The sequence below is a fragment of the Malania oleifera genome, chromosome 1, assembly GCF_029873635.1.
Source record: "Malania oleifera isolate guangnan ecotype guangnan chromosome 1, ASM2987363v1, whole genome shotgun sequence".
NCBI classification, from domain to species: Eukaryota; Viridiplantae; Streptophyta; class Magnoliopsida; order Santalales; family Ximeniaceae; genus Malania; species Malania oleifera.
This window is the reverse complement of record NC_080417.1, coordinates 148,895,356-148,915,907: the sequence shown is the minus strand read 5'-3', so window position 1 is coordinate 148,915,907 and position 20,552 is coordinate 148,895,356. Positions and strand designations below refer to the sequence as shown.

Sequence of the window (20,552 nt, the reverse complement as noted above, 5' to 3'; positions counted from 1 at the left end):
TCAGACGGAAAGAGAGAATTTTCATTTTGATGAGATCAAAATGAGGGGAACAATTTGAAGAAAACAAATGCAAGACAATGTTGGTTGAAGACTGAAAAGAATGTTGTGAATGATCGTCAACATTAGAGCAAGCTGGAAGGCATAAAGGTAAGGTACTATTTGACCGCATCAACATAGATGTGGGTGAATCCGTAATTGAATATATATAGTTCGAAATCATATTTTAAAGCACCAATATGGATGGATGTGCATGTGGGTGAATCCGAGTATATAGCTCAAAATCATATTCAAAGTCAACTGTGAGGTGACCGACTCCTCACTTTGTCCTCTCTCTCTCTGCGTGCACGAGATTCATGTACGGTAATTGGTTTTTCATTTTTGACGCCCCCAAAAATAGAAAAAGTCGGTCAAAGGCGTGTTACATGCACAAACCAAAAAAATTAATTTCTTACTCGTAAATATTATTTGGGAGTAATACCCATGCGTCTCCGACCAAATTCTGCATTGTCTTTTTGATTGCTCAAATTCCTTCTATTTTTTCATATATGGCTTGCTTTCTCAGACCACCCACGCGTCACATTCTTTCATTTCTTTCACCTTACTTCAATTCCCAAAAAACTCAATTAAACAAATTACACAGATGAATTAAAATTGAGATTCTGATATCATCATATCTTTATACAAGATTATTTATAAAGAAAATATTAAGTCCTTTTCAAAAAGGCTTATCAAGAGCAAGTGGGAAATCTTATCTTGTTTTTGAGAACAAGAATTTTGAACTCTGAATATATATATATATATATATATATATATATATATATGAAAATGGACAAAATATAATATAAATCTAAGGTAAATATTTTCTAATCCATACAAATTTAAATTCAAATTTTAAAATTTATTCTATCAAACACTACTCACAGTATTTTGAAAGTAATAAATAGGAACAGTTTCTAATTGCCAAAATGCTGTCCTTCAATGAGTTTCAACAAAGAAAGCAGATTTTGACCAATGCAAATCTACTCACAGTATTGTAGGCAAATAGTTTCTTGCCAATTTCAAATAAAGATGGATTTTTATTAGAGATGATCTTATGGGAATGGGTAGTCATGCAGTCAAGAGAGCTCCGCATTTATTATTGTCAGATAGAGGTCAATGTATTCTACACAGTTCAATTTCGTGGCCATCTCGAGCTACATAAAAAATGAAGGATGACTAGTGACCACATTGAGCGGTGTAATCACTGCTTCCTAATATTCATATGGTAATTTCATACACCTGATTAATAAAATTAGCAAAAAGACACTTACCTTTAAATTCCAAAACTGTCAATATGTCAAATTTTAAAAACCATAAAAAAAGAAAAAAAGAAAAAAAAAGTGCCTTCTGCATCCTCTTTTGCTATAAAGAAACCAAACTTGCTCTGGCACATTGGAAATCCCACAAAATCTGCTGGGCCGACTCCCAAATCCATCCAAATGTTTTGCCTAAGCTCATATTTAAAAACACAATTAACAAATTTATTAATTGGAAGCAATCCAGACTATACATCCAACTGTGCCAAAACCTGAACAAACCCAAATTATATATCGCATCAAGGTATTAATGGAGGAAACATCACCATACAAATAAAATTTTCCTATCTTACACAATTTGAATACTAAACGCAAAGTCCCTTGCAATGAAATCGAGGATGTAATGGACAAACAAATAGAAATTGCCAGATGAGACAAAATTTCGTAATATGTATTCGCTCATTTCAAATCCAATCATGGCAGGCCCCAACTTAAGAAACCTACAAAACTTTGTTCCAAGAGATTTATTTTTCGGTTTGGAGGGTTCAGAGTTTATCCAGCTCAAAATATGCTGGAATATCATGAAATCAACAACAGTTATTGCTGCGACTCTAGTGTCTTCATATATCAAGGAGCAGCCTGCGAGGGTCCTCCACAACATCTTTGATACGGCGCAAGAAGAAAACTGCTTCTCTCCCATCAATCAGCCTATGGTCGTATGTTAGGGCAATGTACATCATCGGTCTTGGAACTACACTGCCATCAACCACCATTGGACGGGTCACGGTAGAGTGCATACCCAGGATTGCAGACTGCCAAAAGGTTTTTTCAAGTCAGAAATAGCTTAGCAATTGTCCTACCCAAATTAATATTAATAGTACAAAGAAAATGAGATAAACAGTGTATACGCTCATGTAAATGGTTTGAATACGCATTGGAGAACCAATTTTTTTGCTTAAGTACCAGGACCAATATGGAAAATATTTTAAATTAGCAAAAGAATAATTATTTTCAACTTGAATGTGTTGCACCAAACCTGAGGTGGGTTGATGATGGGGGTACTCAAAAGGCTTCCATAAACTCCACCATTTGATATTGTGAATGAGCCTCCAGCCATATCGTCGATTGATATGGATCCATCATTCGCCTTCTTTGCAAGTGTACTAATCTCCTTCTCTATATCAGCAAAATTCATACTGTCGGCATTGCGGATAACTGGAACAACAAGGCCCTGTGGACGAAAATCAAAATGCTCAGTATCAAAAAAGAAGCAAAATAAAACAACAGTCCAGCTTGATAACAAACAGTCTAGCAAACTACATCTTATTTTCCATTCTTGTTGAGACTTGAAGCAACTACATACTATCAACAATCAGCTGCATCAAACAGGAAAATCATGCAACTTTGAATTCTATGCCTCCCTATTGCTACTCGTAACTAGTCACGCCAAAATGAGGCTTAAAAGTCACATCTTGAATACTCGTAATGAAGGAGAATCAGACCATCTTGAAAAATTTCAGGGGATGGTTGATTATTTAAGTCCTTGAGATTTTGGTTTCAAGTATTTTGTTGAATTTATACGCATGATATTTTCTTATATTCAAATGCCTTCTGGTGCAAATAAGTTTTTCGGGACATACCATGTTGATAACACTAGAGACAATATATTAATTAAATGCTTCCAATCATTCCTTAATTTTCTAGAATCATGATCTTGATGAAACGTCCTGAACCAAAATTTAGGAGAATCAGACCATCTTGAAATTTTTCAGGGGATGGTTAATTATTTGTCTTTGAGATTTTGATTACCAGCACTTTTTTTGAATTTACATGGATGCCCTTTTTGCCTAAATAAGTTTACTGGAACCATATTCAATGAGAACAGTAGGAATTTAATGGCAATCATGGGGTTTCAACAAGACACTTTCTGCGCCTTGCAACATGTGCAAGAACGCAAGGTGAGTGCCTCATTGAGGCAGTAAGTTTTCTGGAACTATATTCTATTAACTACAAAAAATTAATGATGGATTTCAACGAGGCACATTATGCGCCTTAATGACTTTTTGAAGGCATGCAAGGTGAGCGCTCATTGAAGAAGTCCTACCCACTCCTGAGTGCCTCCTGCGCTGGTTTGGCTAAAGTGCCCATGCTCAACACGTATACATGATAAGTTAGTATGTTACATAGTCTTTTAACTCTAGTTATAACCCATGGCATAGAGTAAAAGAACAAATCAATAATTCATACAAAGTCCTGTGCCTTACATGGAGTGTGGTGCATTTCAGGTTGTGGTACAGGTATGGGAATGGGGTACGATACTTGAGGCACATGGTTCTTGGGGGTCAGGACGCCATTTCAGATCAAGGTACACATAAATTACTTATTTGAGTAGATTAGTTGATATGCTATGTTGGATCACAATATGTTTTGAATTAATTACTTAGGATGGAATAATTACCAGCCGTACCATAATAAAATTCTCAGTCACTCAAAACCTCTCCCCTCGGTCACTCAAACCTTCCTTCCTCTCTCTCTCTCTCTCTCTCTCTCTCTTCCCATCTGTCTGAATCCATCCACCATGGCAGCAACAAATTTCTCTCTCCAATGCCCTATTCTTTCTCTCATCGCAGGCTTCGCAGCAGGAGGAAGCCCCTTTGTCTATCTCATCGCAGGCTTCGCAGCCACAGGATGCTCTCTTCTTTCTCTTCCTGGCAGGGTTTACAGCGACTATTTTCACATTATTTTTAAAATTTGGGTATATTTTTGTATGATTATTTTTTAAAAATGGTTTGAAAACCTGCGTTGCCATTTTTAAGGGATTTGGATACCAATCCCCACTGATCCGGGAACTTCTACTGACCCATGAACCAGTAAGGGTGGCAAAATGGGTTCACGGGCCGGGTCCGGACAGGTTGTTAACGGGTCGTGCCATAAACAGTTCAGGTCGTAAATGGGTTGATTTTAAACGGGTCACAACTGTATAAACCCTAACCTGCCCGTTTAATAAACGGACGGGTCACGGTTTAACCGCTTAAAAAATAATTATATATTTAAATTTTTTAAAATTTATTTTTTAAAGAAAATTACTCTTATTTTATTAATTAAATCTTTAAAAAAAACTGTAAAATGCAAAAACAAAAAAAAAAAAGCGGATGGAGATTGCTAGATTGGAGACGGACTGAGAGAGCCATCAGCCGAGAGAGGGACTGAGGGAGATTGAGGTCTAGGATGAGAGTGATCCTGAGACTTGAGAGGGAGACCGAGAGAGAGGGAAGGGGAGACTGAGGATGAGAATAATTCGTGAGATTGTGAGACTGGTGAAAGGGAGACTGAGGATGTGAGATCGTGAGGAGGACTGAGGGTGAGGGAGACAAAGAGTGAGGGAGGGGGACTGGCGACGGCGAGAGGAGAGTAGCAGTGACGGCAAGACCTGAGAGGATCTGCGGGCTGCGGCGATGGCGTGCTGCTAGGCTGCCGGAAGAGGAGCTGAGGAGAGTAGCGGCGACAGCGAGACCCGAGAGGATCTTCAGACTGTGGCGACGGCGTGCTGCTGGGCTGCCTGAAGAGGAGCTGAGGGCATTGAAATCTTGGCCTAGGGGTGCAGGCGATGTGCACTGTGTAGTGGCCAAAGGGGTGGGTGTGGCCGTGTCTGTGTGGTTAAGAAATTAGGGTTTTTGGTTAAATGGGTATATATATCGGTAAATAAACGGGTCACCAGGCGGGTGTCCCGATCTAAACCCGAGTTGACCCGTTTATAAACGGACAGGTCACAGGTTGACCTGTTTATAAACGGGTTGGTTTCATAAACCCGGACCCGTTTTAACTGGGTGGGTCACCTGTTGGGTCTGGACCTGTTTTGCCACCCCTATGAACCAGCAAGTGCGACCTGGATTGCAGTCTTACAGAGAGAGAGAGGGGGGGAGGACTGCGGTGATGGCGTGCTGCTAGGCTGCTGGAAGAGGAGCTGAGGAGAGTAGCAGCGACAGCAAGACCCGAGAGGATCAGCGGACTGCTGCGACGGTGTGCTGCTGGAAAAGGAGTTGAGGACATTGAAAAGGAGTTGAGGACATTGAAATCTTGGCTTGGGGGTGCAGGCAGTGTGCGCCGTGCAGTGGGCAGAGGGGTGGGTGTGGCCGTGTCCGTGTGGGTAAGAAATTAGGGTTTTTGGTTAAATGGGTATATATAGGTAAATAAACCAGGTGACCCGATCCAAACCCAGGTTGACCCGTTTATAAACGGGCGGGTTTTCATAAACCCAAAGCCATTTTAACCGCGCGGGTCACGGGTGACTCGTCAGGTCTGGACCCGTTTTGCCACCCCTATGAACCAGTAAGTGCGATTTGGATTGCAGTCTTAGAGAGAGAGAGAGAGAGAGAGGGGGGGGGTAACTATGGTCATGTGCTGTAAAAATATTAAAACAGGGCACTTGAACATCATTCATTTGTCCATATAATGTATACGAACATCTCAAACAAAGTGCTCATGTTGAACCTGCAATGAAGCGCTTGCACTCCACCAGACTAGTAATCTTTTGGCGCACATGGGTGCACCAATGGCTCCATTCTCAAAATTTGGGACTAAGGCCTCAGCCTCATACACCAAGATAAACCAACAGCAGCACACATGCAAATCATTGCTCCAAAGAACCATAAACCAACAAAAGTTATAAAACCATCATGAACTTGGGCTGAATCTTCACAATGTAAGGAATACTCATAAGAGCCATACAACAACAACAAGCCTTAACTACGTGGATGGGCTACATCAATCCTTTTTCTGCCAGTTCATACAATTGAGAGCATTTTCCTCAATACTCATGAGAGCCATGATGCCACTAAATGATATTTGGTTTAGAATCTAATCAAAACGTTAGGGCATGTTAAGTTGGGAAAACATTTAAAAACCACCAGCTGCAAAAGATCAAAATGAAGGCATATATGAATCTTATCCCATAGCACAGAAAATGCCACCTTCTTCTCAGCAAATATATGCACATTCAACCCCAACCAAATTCCCTGCAGAACTACAGAAGTCCCACATATTGATAAAGCCAAGCCTCTACTCCTACTAAACTTGTATAGGGAATAACCAACAGATCCACCACCAATTCTGGAAGAACCCAGATCTCTCTAAATAAACAAAACAACTCATTCCAATCCCTCCAAGAGAAAGAACAATACAAAAAACAAAAAAAATAGGGACAAAAAAAAAAAGATTGAGAGAAGCAGATTCTGAAGTCAAAAATTTTACACACATTCATTGAAGAGAACTCCAGCTCACTGTCAAGAAACCTAGGAAAATGGAAATCCCAACAGATACCACACCCATTAGAGAACAAAAAGGAAGAAACAACTCCATTATGCACTGAGGAAAGACAATAAAGACGATGAAGAGGAATGAAAAACATAGAATCATCCAACCAAAAATTTCCCCAAAAGTGAATACAAGAACCATTACCCGCAACAAATTCAGTGCAATGGATGAAGAGAGATTAGATCTTTGAAACACCTTTAAGGACTCAAACGCATTTTACTCCCAAATTCGCATCTCAACCAAATTCCTGCATGCCAAATTAATTTTTATTAACTTTGTGCCAAAGGAGATTCTCTTCAACTTCCAAAGCCATATTTACCCATAAAAACAAAAAATTTAGACACTAGCGTACCAAGACCCAAACCCCATCCATCCTAGACCTGCAAACAATCTCCCAACTAACCAAACGAGTCCTTTTCTCCCCAACCCCAACCCCAAACCAAAGTAAATCTATCACAATTCTCTTAATTTTACTTGCTACCCCAACAGGAATTCCAAAATAGACAAATAATAAAGAGGTTTGCTAGAAAGACAAGCGTCCATGAGTGTGGTAAAGCACCAAAATAAAATAAAGCACCCTTTCACCCATCCACATGCTTAGACACCTTCACCAATCCTATAAACCTAACATCACCACTCAAATGAAACCTAAATAAGTCAAAAGCCACTTTAATATACCACACCCAGCTAAAGAAGCCAACTCCAAAAATCTATTAGAACTAAGATTAATACATGCAATCCAAGTCTTTCCAACCAAAATTCCACTCAAAAAGTTGTAAAACAATAAGCACATTCAAAAATATTCTTTTATCACCAAAGAAAAAAGAAAACAATGTTGCATTTTGTAATTACTTAAAAAACTGGAAATGAAAAATGAGAACTGCTTTTCCACAACAAAACAGATACATAGTTATGCATATTGCAAATTTCTAAAAACTTGAGTTCAAAGCATTTGGATCAACATCACATACCTTTGGAGTACCAACAGCTATACTGATATCTATATAATCTCTATATATTATATCATCCCCATCAATGACCGCATTGATGATAGGCTGATTCTGGAGACCACTAACAGCAGCCTGAAATATAAACCAAAAATATTTGATGAAATTGAACAATGAATGCAAAGAAGCGACCATGCACACATTCTTGAGCACATATTGTTCCACCAATTCAACACATACGGCAAACTACATACTTTCACAAACCCTGACATAAATCCCAACTTCACCCCGTGCTTTTCAAAAAAAGCGTCCTTGTAATCAGAACGAAGCTTCAGCAAATTCGTCCTGCAACATGCAGATATATCACTACAAGAACCAAATGATGACCAAAGTATAAAATAGCATGTCAACTTGGTTGAATACATAAAAATTCTGCATGAATTAAGTGTGCAACTTGAATTCAAACAACCCTCAACCAAGTATCCCTGACCTGACCTCAAATTATTTTGTTTAAATTTACAAACCCCCCAATTCATCACCAGACTGAAAACAAAAGAAAAGCCTAGCATTCTCTTAGTCTCAGACAATTACTTCACCAGACCAACCTAAAATTGAAATCTTAAATGCTTAAAATGCATACATGCATGCATGAACATTCAACCAAGTCTTTGTCCCAAAAGATTGTCATGCAAACTGTCAAACTTCCATGACATAAATCAATTAAATCATATTTTAACATGTGTTTTCTCACTACCTTAACCATGTGTTTGTCATCAATCAAATGACTTTGCAGCATCTTAAAGTTGAATCAGTCGCCCCTCCCCACTGCAGCCCCAAGTCTTTATTGTGCATCATCAACTCAATGATTTTGATGCATTAGGTAAATGCCTTCACACTTTCAGAAAGCTGGCTTTGGGTGCTTTTGAAAACCAGGAACATTAGCTTTTTAAACAGATATTTGAATTCTTCCGCATCCTTAACTCTTCTCCAAATCAGCTGCATATTCATTCATACAGATTCATAAAATTGTTTATTTTGCTCATTTAAGTAACTCATCAACATGTTTACAGATTTATTTGCCAAACACTCAGAAACTCTTTTTCTAGTTTTTTTTTGACAAGGAAACTATACTGGAGAGGCATCAAGGGGATGCCAGCCCATGGCACTCGGAATCAAGCACCCTGAAGGGTGTCACACAAATCAAAGATTACATTAAAATCATTAATAATGGTCCTACTAAGCCAGCTGTTAACTGCTAAAACCAATGCTCTTTACTTATTTGGACTGTTGAGGATGAATTTTTGAATACTCGCCAATTCCTCACTTCCCAAACACACCAGAAAATTGCAAAGGGAACGAGGGACAAGCCTTTCTCTTCGCCTTTGTGGCCCAAATCCCTTTCCAGGCCAAGATAACCCACCTTTGTCAGATCAGAGACAGCACCATATTCCAGAGATTACTTGTCCAAGCACAGTTGAGGATGTGCCCAACTGATTCTGCGTCAACCATGCAAAGGGGACATCTATTGACAACTCACAAAACCCTTCTCTGCAAGTTGTCCATGGTCAAAATATTACCATGGGCTGCCTCCCAAGCAAGGAAGGATCTAAGGATCTAACGGTGAAGGGACCCTTCACATCGAAGGTCCAAATAGGGAGATAGGTGCTATAATAGTGTTGGTAGCTAATAGGGTTGGTAGCTGTAGAGAAAACTGTAGAAATCTGTAAGCTTGTTGAATTCCCAATCATCCACATTTCTCAAAGGGGATGTTCCCAAAGAGCCCCTGATCTGAGGTTTAAAGGTGTTGACTCGCTCCTCCATCTTTATCACATGCGAAATTATAGAGGGCTAGGAATAGGATACTAAGAGCTTCTTGATCGTACCACGAGTCATGCCAAAAATAAATGTTGTCCCCCCTCCCCACCTGAAACTTGATATTACATGAAGCAAAATCTTTCTAGCCTTTCCTGATGAAATTCTACACTCCTACACCATGTGGAACTCTGTTAGGCTGGGAGGTCCAGCCATTATGTTCAAGCCCATATTTCACAGCAATGATATCCCGCCAAAGGTGATCTTTCTCAGTCATGAATCTCCATAAACATTTCCCTAACAGGGCTTTATTGAAAGCGTGGAAGGACTTCAAACCCAAGCCTCCTAAATGAAAGGGTTGTTTCACCATGCTCCATTTGACAAGGTGAAAATTTGAATTCCGCCCCAAAGCTTCCTAAAAATAAACCTCCCTTGAATTCTTTTTAAGTCTCTTGGCAACTGAAGTTGCAAGGGGGAGGAGAGACATGAGTAAACAGGGAGATTTGTCAAGGTGCTTTTGAAGAGAGTGAGCCTGCCACCTTTTGATAAGAAATTCCTCTTCCATCCCGCCAGCCTTTTGTTAAATTTCTCAATGATAGGGATCCCACACTCCTTTGTCTTTAAATTTGGCGCCGAGAGGTAGCCCAGGGCAGTTAATAGGGAAATTACACATTTTGCGGCCCAGAAGACCAGCAAGGAGAGGCCTATCTACATCTTCTCCAATCGGAATGATTTCACTTTTTCCAAGGTGAACTTTCAAAGCCAAAACCGCCTCAAACCTTGCCAAGATATATCTTAAATTCTGAATGTGGAGAAGGTCATCCTCACAAAAAAATTATAGTGTCATCAATGAACAAGAGATGCATGATGTCCATAGGCTTATCGTGTCCGCCAACTCTAAGGCCTCTGAGCAGCCCTTCTTCTGTAGCTTTTATCAACCTGAGGCTCAACACCTCCATTCCCACGATGAACAAATGGGTATAGAGGGTCCCCTTGTCTCATAACTCTAGAGTCGTCGAAGAAATCAATGGGTTTTGCTCATTGATTAAGATAGAGAATCTTGGTGTGTTGATGCAATGAGCGATCCAACTACACCAACGCTCACCAAACGCATTTTCCTTATTGTAAAGAGAAGGAAGTTCCAATTACTGTGATCAAAAGCTTTCTCCATATAAAGTTTGCACACCACTTTGTTTTTCTTCTCTCTCGGTTAAGTATCCACTACATTGTTAGCAATTAGGGCTGCATACATGATTTGTCTTCCTGCCACAAAGGCATGTTAAAATTCCCCAACAACTTCTGGAATGGCTTTTATAAGCCTCGTAGCAAGGACATAGCAAGGATTTTATATATACTTCCCAACATGCTAGTTGGACGAAAGTCCTTAATGTTGGTTGCCCCAAGTTTCTTTGGGAACAAGGTAAGGAAAGTGGTGTTTATGCTGCAGAAAATCCTTCCCAATCTAAAGAATTCCTCGAATGTGTTAGTAAAATCCTGCTTATGCTTGCCCCAGTTTGACTAAAAGAATTGAGAGGGAGAACCCATCTAGCCCCAGCATTTTGTCTCGATGCAATATCCAATGGCTTGGAGGATTTCAGCCTCCTAAAATGTCTCTCAATCCACTCTGTCGTGGAGAGGCTGAGAGATTTGAAATCGATGATGTCCACTACAAATCCCCAACCTTTGAATTCAGAGTAAAGAGTTTTATAAAAGTTGCAAATTTCCCTTTTAACGTCTTCCTCCTCGGTTTTTCTCCAATTTCAATGTTGGAAATGGTGTTCAGTCTACGATGGGCACTCACCGTTTGGTGGAAAAAACTAATAGCCTCCGTCAACTCCTCTTTTAATAAAACTCTTTTGGCCCTTTCATTAGAACTGAGCCCTTGTCTTAGCCCTTGCTTATCAAGGATCTTGATGTCGTTCAAAATACTGGTCTTCTTTTCCCGAACGTTCCCAAAAGTGCTTTTATTCCACACTTTGAGCTTCTCTTTCAAGCCTTTCAGTTTTGAAGCTAGTACGAAACTGGTTTTCCCCTCAACATGCAGTGTGGACCACTAGAGCTTAATGAGATCCTTGAAGCCATTGTGCTTTAACCTGATTTTTTCAAAGCGAAATAGGTTTGGTCCCCATTTAATTCCACCTACGTCAACGATGATAGGGAAATAATCTGTGGCTTGGGTAGGAGCACCTGAGTGGTTTCAGGAAAGTGGATATACCAATGCACTGAGATAAGGAATCTATCAATTCTTGAGAAAGAAGGTAAGTCCCTAGAGTTGGACAGTTGGACCATGTAAAAGTACCACCAATGATGGGGGTGTCAAAATATTGTGTGAATGGCTGAATGGTTTGGCCTTGAGTTCTGTATATTATATTTTGACTTTACAAGAATGCTATACATCGAAAGTAAATAAGGTCTAGCATGATTCTAGCCCTATACATGTAAACTATAATCTGTTAAAAATATATGCTAACTGTACAGAATAATGAATGGAGAAATAAGGAAATAATTGTGGGCTAAAATAAGGAAAGAAATCTTTTGTTGTTTGCTGTTCGATTGACAGCCCCCTTCAAATTGATGCGGGTTGATCAACAAGCATCAATTTGCTACTTAGGAAGCAATATCGATAACGAGTGAGAGCCTTGGTGAAGATATCAGCAATTTGTTATTTAGTGAAAATATGTGGAAGAGTAATAACACGAGCTTCAAATGCTTCACGGATAGAGTGACAATCGACTTCAATATGCTTCGTGCGCTCATAATAGATAGGATTGGTGGTGATCTGGATAGCACTCATATTATCGACATGTAGAGGTGTAGGATCGGTCATAGAAAAATCTAGCTCAGCAAGCAAACCTTGGCTTCAAAACAAGCAAGAGACACCACCTGGCATTCAGATTCCATCAATGACTTAGAAACTATGTCTTGCTTCTTACTCTTCCAAGAGATTAATGCATTACCTAAGAACACACACCAACCAGTGATGGAGCGACGTGTATCCGCACAACAACCCAATCAGCATCGCTATAAGCAACAGGGCGAGTAGAATTGCTTGCAGGGAAGAATAAACCACGGGCAAAAGTGCCCTGAACACAGCGTATGATCCTACAGACAACAATCAAATGAAGATGACGAGGAGTCTGAAGATACTGGCTGACTTGCTATATAGCAAAAGAAATGTCCAGTCTAGTAATGGTGAGATAGTTAAGACTACCCACCCACTTTCGGTATAAACTGGGATCAGCAAATAAGGCACCCTCCTCTTTGTGAAGCTTGACATTTAATTCCATGCGAGTATCAACAAACGTACCCTCCTGAAGGCCAGCTGTAGCCACCAAGTCACTAGCATACTTATGTTGATTGAGTGAAATGCCAGAGGGACTACGATTCACCTCAAGACCAAGAAAATATGTGAGACCCAAGATCTTTCATATGAAAGTACTCTAAGAGATGAGTCTTGAGCTGAGCAAGTAAAGCAAAATCGGAACCAGTAATCACAATATCATCAACAGAAACCAAAAGAACAACAATACCCATGTTTGATTTCCGAAGAAACAATGAAGTGTCATACTTGCTCTGCTTGAATGAAAATTGTAATAAAGTGGTGCGGAATTTATCAAACCAGGCCGCCCTCGGAGCTTGTTTGAGACCATATATAGAGCAAAGAAGCTTACACACGTGAAGTCGAAGAGGGAAACAAGCCCGGAGGTGGCTTCATATAAATACACTCTATAAGATCCCTGTGAATAAAAGCATTCTTGACATCCATTTGATGTAATGGCCAATCACTAGAAGCAGCAATAACCAGAATTGTACGAACAGTAGTCATCTTAGCCACAGGAGCAAAGGTCTCTTCATAATTGACACCATATTCCTGATTATTCCCAAGTGCAACAAGGTGAGCTTTGTAACGATCCAGACTTCCATCAGATCGGACCTTGACAGAGTAAACCCATTTGCAACCCAAAAGAACAATGGTGGGAGGCCAAGGCTCAATTTCTTCCTATATAGCTTGTCACCAACAATCATGCTTGGCAGCGTGTGAGTTGGATGTGGGAATATCTATATTGGACAATGGAGCAATAAGAGCTGAAACAGAATTGCCAAAATTGGAAAAGGGAAACCAATACATATCCGGGCATACAGACACTCGAGAAAAGCGACGTACCAAAGGCTCTGGAGGTGCTGCAACTGACTAAATCTAGAGCATGGTAGGATCAGAAATCGGATGAGCCACCGAAAGAGAGTGTGGGCGGGAGCGTCACGTATACACAATACCTGGTTTAAAACGAGAACTGAATTAATGAGGATCCGAGAACTACTCCTCAAAGGAGGGGAGAATCACAGTAGAAGAGGAAGGTACAGAAGACACAGGAAAGAAATGTTAATTTTCAAAGAAAATAACATTCCTAGAAATGCATGTACGATGTAATGTAGGATCATAGCAAACAAATCCCTTTTAACACACATTATATCCCAAGAATGCACATCTAACAGATTGAGCAGATAATTTATGTTGCTCATGAGGAGGTAAATGAACAAAACATACACAACCAAAGTTATGGAGGTTATCGTAACTAGGTTGCTTAGCAAATAAACGGAAATAGGGAGACTCCATGAGTAGGACTTGAGAAGGTAAACGATTAATCAAGTAGCTGTTTTCAAGGCCTCAACCCAAAACATCGATGGAACAGAGGATTCCAGCTAGAGAGTACGTACCACATCTAGGAGATGATTATTTTTGCGTTCGGCTACTCCATTCTGTTGGGGAGTAACGGGACATGAACGTCGATGAATAATACCTTTAGAAGCCAAAAATGCTTTAAACTCAGTAGACAAATATTCACCACTGGAATATGTGTGCAATGTCTTAATAGAAGTAGAAAATTGATTGTCAACATTACACTAAAAACCCAATGAAAGTACCAAAAACCTTATATTTAGAGCGAAGAAAGTAGACCCTAGTAAATCTGCTATGATCATTAATGACAGTCACAGTATTTAAATTTTTCATGTGAGCTAACCGAGGAAGATTGTAAAGACCCAAACCCGTAAATAAGGAAAATAAATAATAAAAGGGTAAAAAGAGAATTACAGCAGGGTTCGTCGACGAAGGCAGTATGTTCGTCGCCAAAATTCAAAGCGTCGTCGACGAAGAGATACCGAGTGAACCAAAGAAAATATCCGTATAGGGTTCATCAACGAGGGTAGAGCTTCGTTCACGAACAACCTGGCTGGTTCGTCAACAAAGTTGACTCCATCAAAGGCTCTATAAATATCATTTTTGATTGCTTAAGGGTTAAGAAAACCCAAAATCTCTCTCTCTCTCTCTCTAGAACCGGCAAGCTCTCCCTCTCTCTCTCTACAATTCTTCGCCGTTCGTCGTCCGTTTCGACGATCGAAGGTTCTTACGTGGATCAGAAGAAGAAACTCTATAATTATAACGGATCAAATCGTCGTTTTGAGGATTTTCGGGATTTTTTTTTAAATCGAGGTGAGGATCTGAATTCGTTTTCGTTTCGGTAGATTTGTAGTAGATTGAATAATACTAAGGTATTGTTCTTTGATTTTTAGGTTTTGAGGTTTCCGTGTCGTAATTTTGAATCAATAAGCTCGTGTTTCGGTTTTTACGTCAAAAGGTAAGGGGATTTGTTTACATCAGTATTTTTAGAAAAAGAAACCACAGAATATGTAGCTTTTGTTTATATGCACACTTATTGACTGCTTATTTGCAAAGTTTTACCGGGTATAAATGCCAATTCTTACGGTTTTCACGATTTTACAGTTTCGACAAAAATGGGGTTTTTCGCATGTGATCTCATTATTTCTTAAACTACTTTATTTGTACTAAAGTTAAAGTAGGAGAGGCTTGACACTCTTAAATAGCAGCAGAAATGTTATTTTACGAACCAGCTTATATGAAATGTATATTTAATCAAATAAGTGTGACGTATGATATGAATTAAATCTATACTGATTTGAGATGTATGTATATGAACTATGGGGACTAAGGTTCCAAGTGATTTTCAAAAAATGCAAAAAACAAGTGCCGGTTAGATACCATGCCAAGTATGAGAAAAATGGTAAAACCAAGAGATTACGAGCCAATTTTTACCACAACATGAATGAAAGTATGCATGAATGAGAATTGTGAAAATACTGGAATTGCACAGGTTATTATGTTTTAATGTAAATTGTATATATGATATTGGGACCGCAGTTTGTCTCAATAGTATATGAAGCCTTAAATAGCTTATATTATGTAGGCTCGGTACCGTTGCCAAAACAGAGGTACAGTGTAAACCACACGTAGGTATTGTTCAGTGTGGGTACCTAGTAGTAGGCTTCGTAAGAAGGGCCACTGGTCAAAAGGGATCAGGGTGGTGATGGTCAAGTTGGACTACAATATGTTAAGAAGCCTGACGATACATGTACGTACAGGGCTTGATCAATGTGTTCTTATCACACAACCCTTGCCACGGGGAGTTACTAGCATAGTTATGATAGTTTCAAGCTGGACGGTGTTCTAAATATGCATATACATGATTTAAACACTTTACAGGGCAGAGTCACAGGTTTGAGTATCGGGCGGAGGGATCGTACAGTGTATGGACCTGTACCCTGCCCTAACCTCGGGAACTCTCACCTGTAATGATGCTGGGTTATACATTATCAAGAACTTATATATATACTATATATATATTACAGTATTGAGAATGTGCAATTTATATAACGGTTTTCAAACAAGGATATAACTATATAGTCGCACACTAATGTAATATTTTCCTCCTTACTGAGAAGTCTCACCCCAATCTTACAACCTTGTTTTCAGGAATTACAGGAAATCGGTCCTAGTCGTCTAAAGAGGCTGTGGAGCATAGGGTCCTGTTAGCATAAGAATCTGTATGAGTACTGGGTTGTTAGCCTGGTTGTTTTTGGGAATGTAATACAGTTTTATGTTTTAAGTACAGTTGAATATATGTAAGGAATAGTTAGATACTCTGGTACGTCTAATAGAATCCATATAAATGTTTATGTTTTCCACAATATATGTGAGTACAAATCATTATGAAATACCCGTATGTCCCTGTTTGGGGCGGGTAGTTATGTATGACAGCAGGATTTGTACATGATATGTATGTATAGTAGCACTCTGGGGCCGTATTAAGGGCCGAGGCGTTACAAAATGTCCCCAAACATCACTATGGATAAGATCAAAACACTGAGAAGCTCTACTAGCATGCAAAGGGAAGGGGAGAATTTTGCTTTTACCAAGTTTGCAAGAAGCATACTCGAGATAAAGAAGAGCGGTCTTTACTACCAAGTAAACCAGAGTTCAATACATGAGATAAAATCTGAGTATTGGGATAGCCTAAACGACGATGACACACCATACTAAGATTTGAAACATTATTACAAGCAAAAGACTAAATAGAAGAAACTGGAGAAAGTTCTGGAATAGGCAAAAGTAGTGGAAACAAGTGCCCCACTTTAGGTCCCTCGCGATCGGCTCCCCTATTACATGGTCTTGCACAACACAACCATCACCAAAAAAATTAACAGCACAATTGTTATCAACTAATTGACCAACAGAAATAAGATTCGTGGAAAGCTGAGGAGCAAGAAACACATCAGTGAACTTAGAAGAGGCATCTCCGACAGCAGCTATAGGCAAAGAACTGCCATTAGCAGTCTCAAGCAAATAGACCAGCATTGGGCCGAACATGACATAGAGTAGTGGGATTATTCGTCTTATGACTAGAGGCACCTGAGTCCACATACCAAAGTTTAGTAGAATTGTTACCTTGGAGCCCCATTGCTGATAATGTCGAAATTAGCATCTGTTGCACCATTTCAAGTGTGCAATAATTCCCTGTAGGAGGTGCAAGAACAGAGGAGTCACCTGAACAAGAGCCAGGGGCCGCAAAAATCACTGTGGGGGATACAATAACAAAAGTCTGAAATGCTTGGGCTTAACAATTCTGCGAGCGGATACGACAGTCTTTGATAATGTGACCCCTCTTCTTGCAATAAGAGCAATATTGCTTGGAACAATTAGCAGCAATATGTCCAAATTCTTTGCAACAAAAACACTACAAGGTGCTAGAATGCGCAGGCAATCCTCGTCATTGAGCAGCATAAGCCACGGGGATAGACCCTAAACTACCATGAGATTGTGCCAAAGTAACTTAAGTACTAAGTCGTTGTTCTTCACGAAGTAACCCACCAAAACAAACATCAAGAGAAGGAATAGGAGAGCGATTCAGTCGAGAAGAGTGAGCAGGTTCATACTTAGGGCGGAGTTTCATAAGAAACTATTCACGACGACTAGTCTCTTGAAGACGTTGAATAAAGGGAAGAGAGGCAACAAGAACATCTGTGGTAACTAGATTAGAATATTCGCTCTAAAGAGTCAGAAACACCGAATAATAGTCTTAGATGAAGCGATAGTCATGTTGATAAGAATACAAAATGTCATATTTTCTCCCTTAATGTTTAGTCTTTTATACTTATTTGGTGCCTCAATGTACTCATTATTCTTATATACTGACTTAGGATGCAAATGGAGGCATTAAGTGCAAAATGAAGCCAATTAGGGGATTTTGGACAGTTTCAACATCGCTTCGTAATATGGGCATAACTCTCTCATCCAAGCTCCAATTGAGATGATTCAAGATGCTATAGAACACCAAGAAAAAGCTTTACAACTTTCATGTTTTGAGTTTTGAGAGATACTGGCTTCATCAAGGTCAAAATCGGGCTTGAAGTCGCTGCACCTGCACTGCTGACGTTCTAGAACGTTCCTTAGCATGCAATTCTAATACGCGGATCTGACGTGATTTATTTTCGGAAGATTCCAGATTTGGTGCACGAAAAATTCCAGTTAGAAAAACCACTTTCCTAGTTATATTAGGACTTTATTTTATTTTTAATATTATCCTTAATTAGTCATATTTGGATATTGTTATTTTAGGATAGCATTTAGAATATTTTTAGGAGATTTTTTAGGCTTCTAATAAGGGGAATGAACATTTAACAGGGGGAGAAATCATCAGATTTCCCACACCCCCTCTTCTCACACGTCTCTCTCTCCCCTCTTCTCTAACTCCTCCTTCGAGTTTTCATCATGCCCCTGCATGGCTAAACTTTTATAATTGGTCGAAGGAAACGAAAGTCTCGAAATCAATAAAAATGTGAGATCTAATTTGTTTTTTTGTTCAATTCATGCTTTGAGTCTCAGATGTTCTTCTATGCCTATTTTCATGATTTTCTCGTTTAATTACTAGGAGGCCTACTAGTTTATTATTCGTTTCAATCTACTGCTAGGTTAGATATCAAATCCGTGATTGTTTGATCCCTCTAATTTGTGAAGCAACTAAGATTTAATGATTTGCTGCGTCAAAAATTATTAGATCTTAGGAAGAACGCACGACTAAATAAAATGCAACCGCTTGTGCTTGTGTTGTTAAGCTTTATCAATCTCTCTAATTCTTAAGGCTGCTACTAGATTAAACCTTTAGCGCTTGTCCTGGGTTGTTTAGTAGTTAGGGTTAATTAGATCACTTGTTTTCTAATTAACTGGGACTCAGGAGAGAGAGGAAAATAGTTCCAACGATGAACATTCGAAGTGTGAATTGATATATACTTGCATCGATGATCAGTTGTAAAATTCCGATGGTGGATGTTGACTTGGACCAAGGTTTGTCTTTTGATTGATTTCGATACTTTAATTTGATTTGTTCCTTCGTTGCTTCTCTTAAAATTGTTTTCGTTATACTCAACCCCCCCCCCCCCCCAAATACTTGTTCATGTAGCATAAAACTAGGCTAGATACTCTCCGTGGGAACAATTCTTACTCGCACCACTACATGTATTTTTAGGAGTATAGGTTTTATATTTAGTTGCCTGCAACAGCACACCACATGTTGAAACATGGCAATCGCATGCTCTAATTGAAAACGATGAGCACCGTTATCTTGATGATATACTCTTTTCAAATAAGTCCACATGGATTGCACGGTGCGATAAGGCTGCAAGTTGGGGACAACATGTGGCTCAACCGAACCAAGAAGCCAAGACATAATCCGCGCATCAAGCACGGCCCATGAAGGGCAAGCCGCTGAATCCTTGGATTTATCAGGATTTGGTGCACAATCTGTGCCATCAATATGACCCCACAAATCTTTTCCCTTAAGGAAAAGTTCAAATTGAAAAACCCACGTAGAATAATTGTTGCCCATAAACTTGGTGCACACAAGTGCGGAGTCCATGCTAAATAAAGGAGAAAATCAAGAAGCCAAAAGAAAACAGACTCTGCCAAAAGAAAAATACCACCAGAAAATCAAGAAGCCCAAAAAATAAATCAACGCAGGTACAAAGATAGCCAAGATCAACCTGCCTGCACTGAAAAAATGAATCGTGAAACAAGAACCTGCTGTGCTGAGAATCACAAGGAACCAGAAACAGCAACAGAAAGCTGTTCCGATCGACCTGCCTGCACTAAAAATAAATTGTGAACCAAGAACCTGCTGTGCCGAGAATCACAAGGACAGAAAAGCACCAGAAACAGCAACAGAAAGCTGTTCCGAACGTCCTGCCTGCACTAAAAATAAATTGCAAACCAAGAAACCTGTGGTACCGAGAAACACAAGGACAGAAAAGCACCAGAACAGCAACAGGAAGCTGTTCCTACAGCCACTCAGTCACAGAAATACTGAAAAACAGAGGACCAAAAAATTCCAAAAGAGAATAGACCCACGACAGCCATAGAATCGAGAGGCACCTCCGAAACCGAGAAGACAAAACTAATTTGAGGGGAAAAAAATTAGTAGTTGGCTGGCTCTGATACCACATCAAAATATTGTGTGAATGGCCGAATGGTTTGGCCTTGAGTTCTATATATTATAGATAGACTTTACAAGAATGCTATACATGGAAAGTAAATAAGGTCCAGCATGATTCTAGCCCTATACATGTAAACTATAATCTGTCAGGCCCTATACATGTGAACTATAATCTGTCAAAAATATATGCTAACTGTACAAAATAATGAATGGAGAAATAAGGAAATAATTGTGGGCTGAAATAAGGAAAGAAATCTTTTGATGTTTGCTGTTCCGTTGACAGGGGAGATCAATAAGAGCACTCACACTGGTGAAGCCAAGGAATTAACTCTCATACATCTGTT

General features: G+C 39.5%; 1 protein-coding gene across 2 annotated transcripts in view; it reads right to left on the bottom strand.

Annotated features, from left to right (window-relative positions):
* Positions 1–1,568: 1,568 nt before the first annotated feature.
* Positions 1,569–20,552, bottom strand: part of LOC131156360 (dihydrolipoyllysine-residue succinyltransferase component of 2-oxoglutarate dehydrogenase complex 2, mitochondrial) — a 39,004-nt gene continuing 20,020 nt past the window's right edge. For both annotated transcript variants that reach the window (XM_058109990.1, XM_058109998.1), the window contains 4 exons: positions 7,810–7,900; positions 7,580–7,690; positions 2,332–2,526; positions 1,569–2,107 (listed from right to left, as the gene is read on the bottom strand). In XM_058109990.1, the coding sequence (XP_057965973.1) occupies positions 1,916–2,107; positions 2,332–2,526; positions 7,580–7,690; positions 7,810–7,900 (589 nt within the window). In that variant the 3' untranslated portion in view covers positions 1,569–1,915. The remainder of the gene's footprint in view (positions 2,108–2,331; positions 2,527–7,579; positions 7,691–7,809; positions 7,901–20,552) is intronic.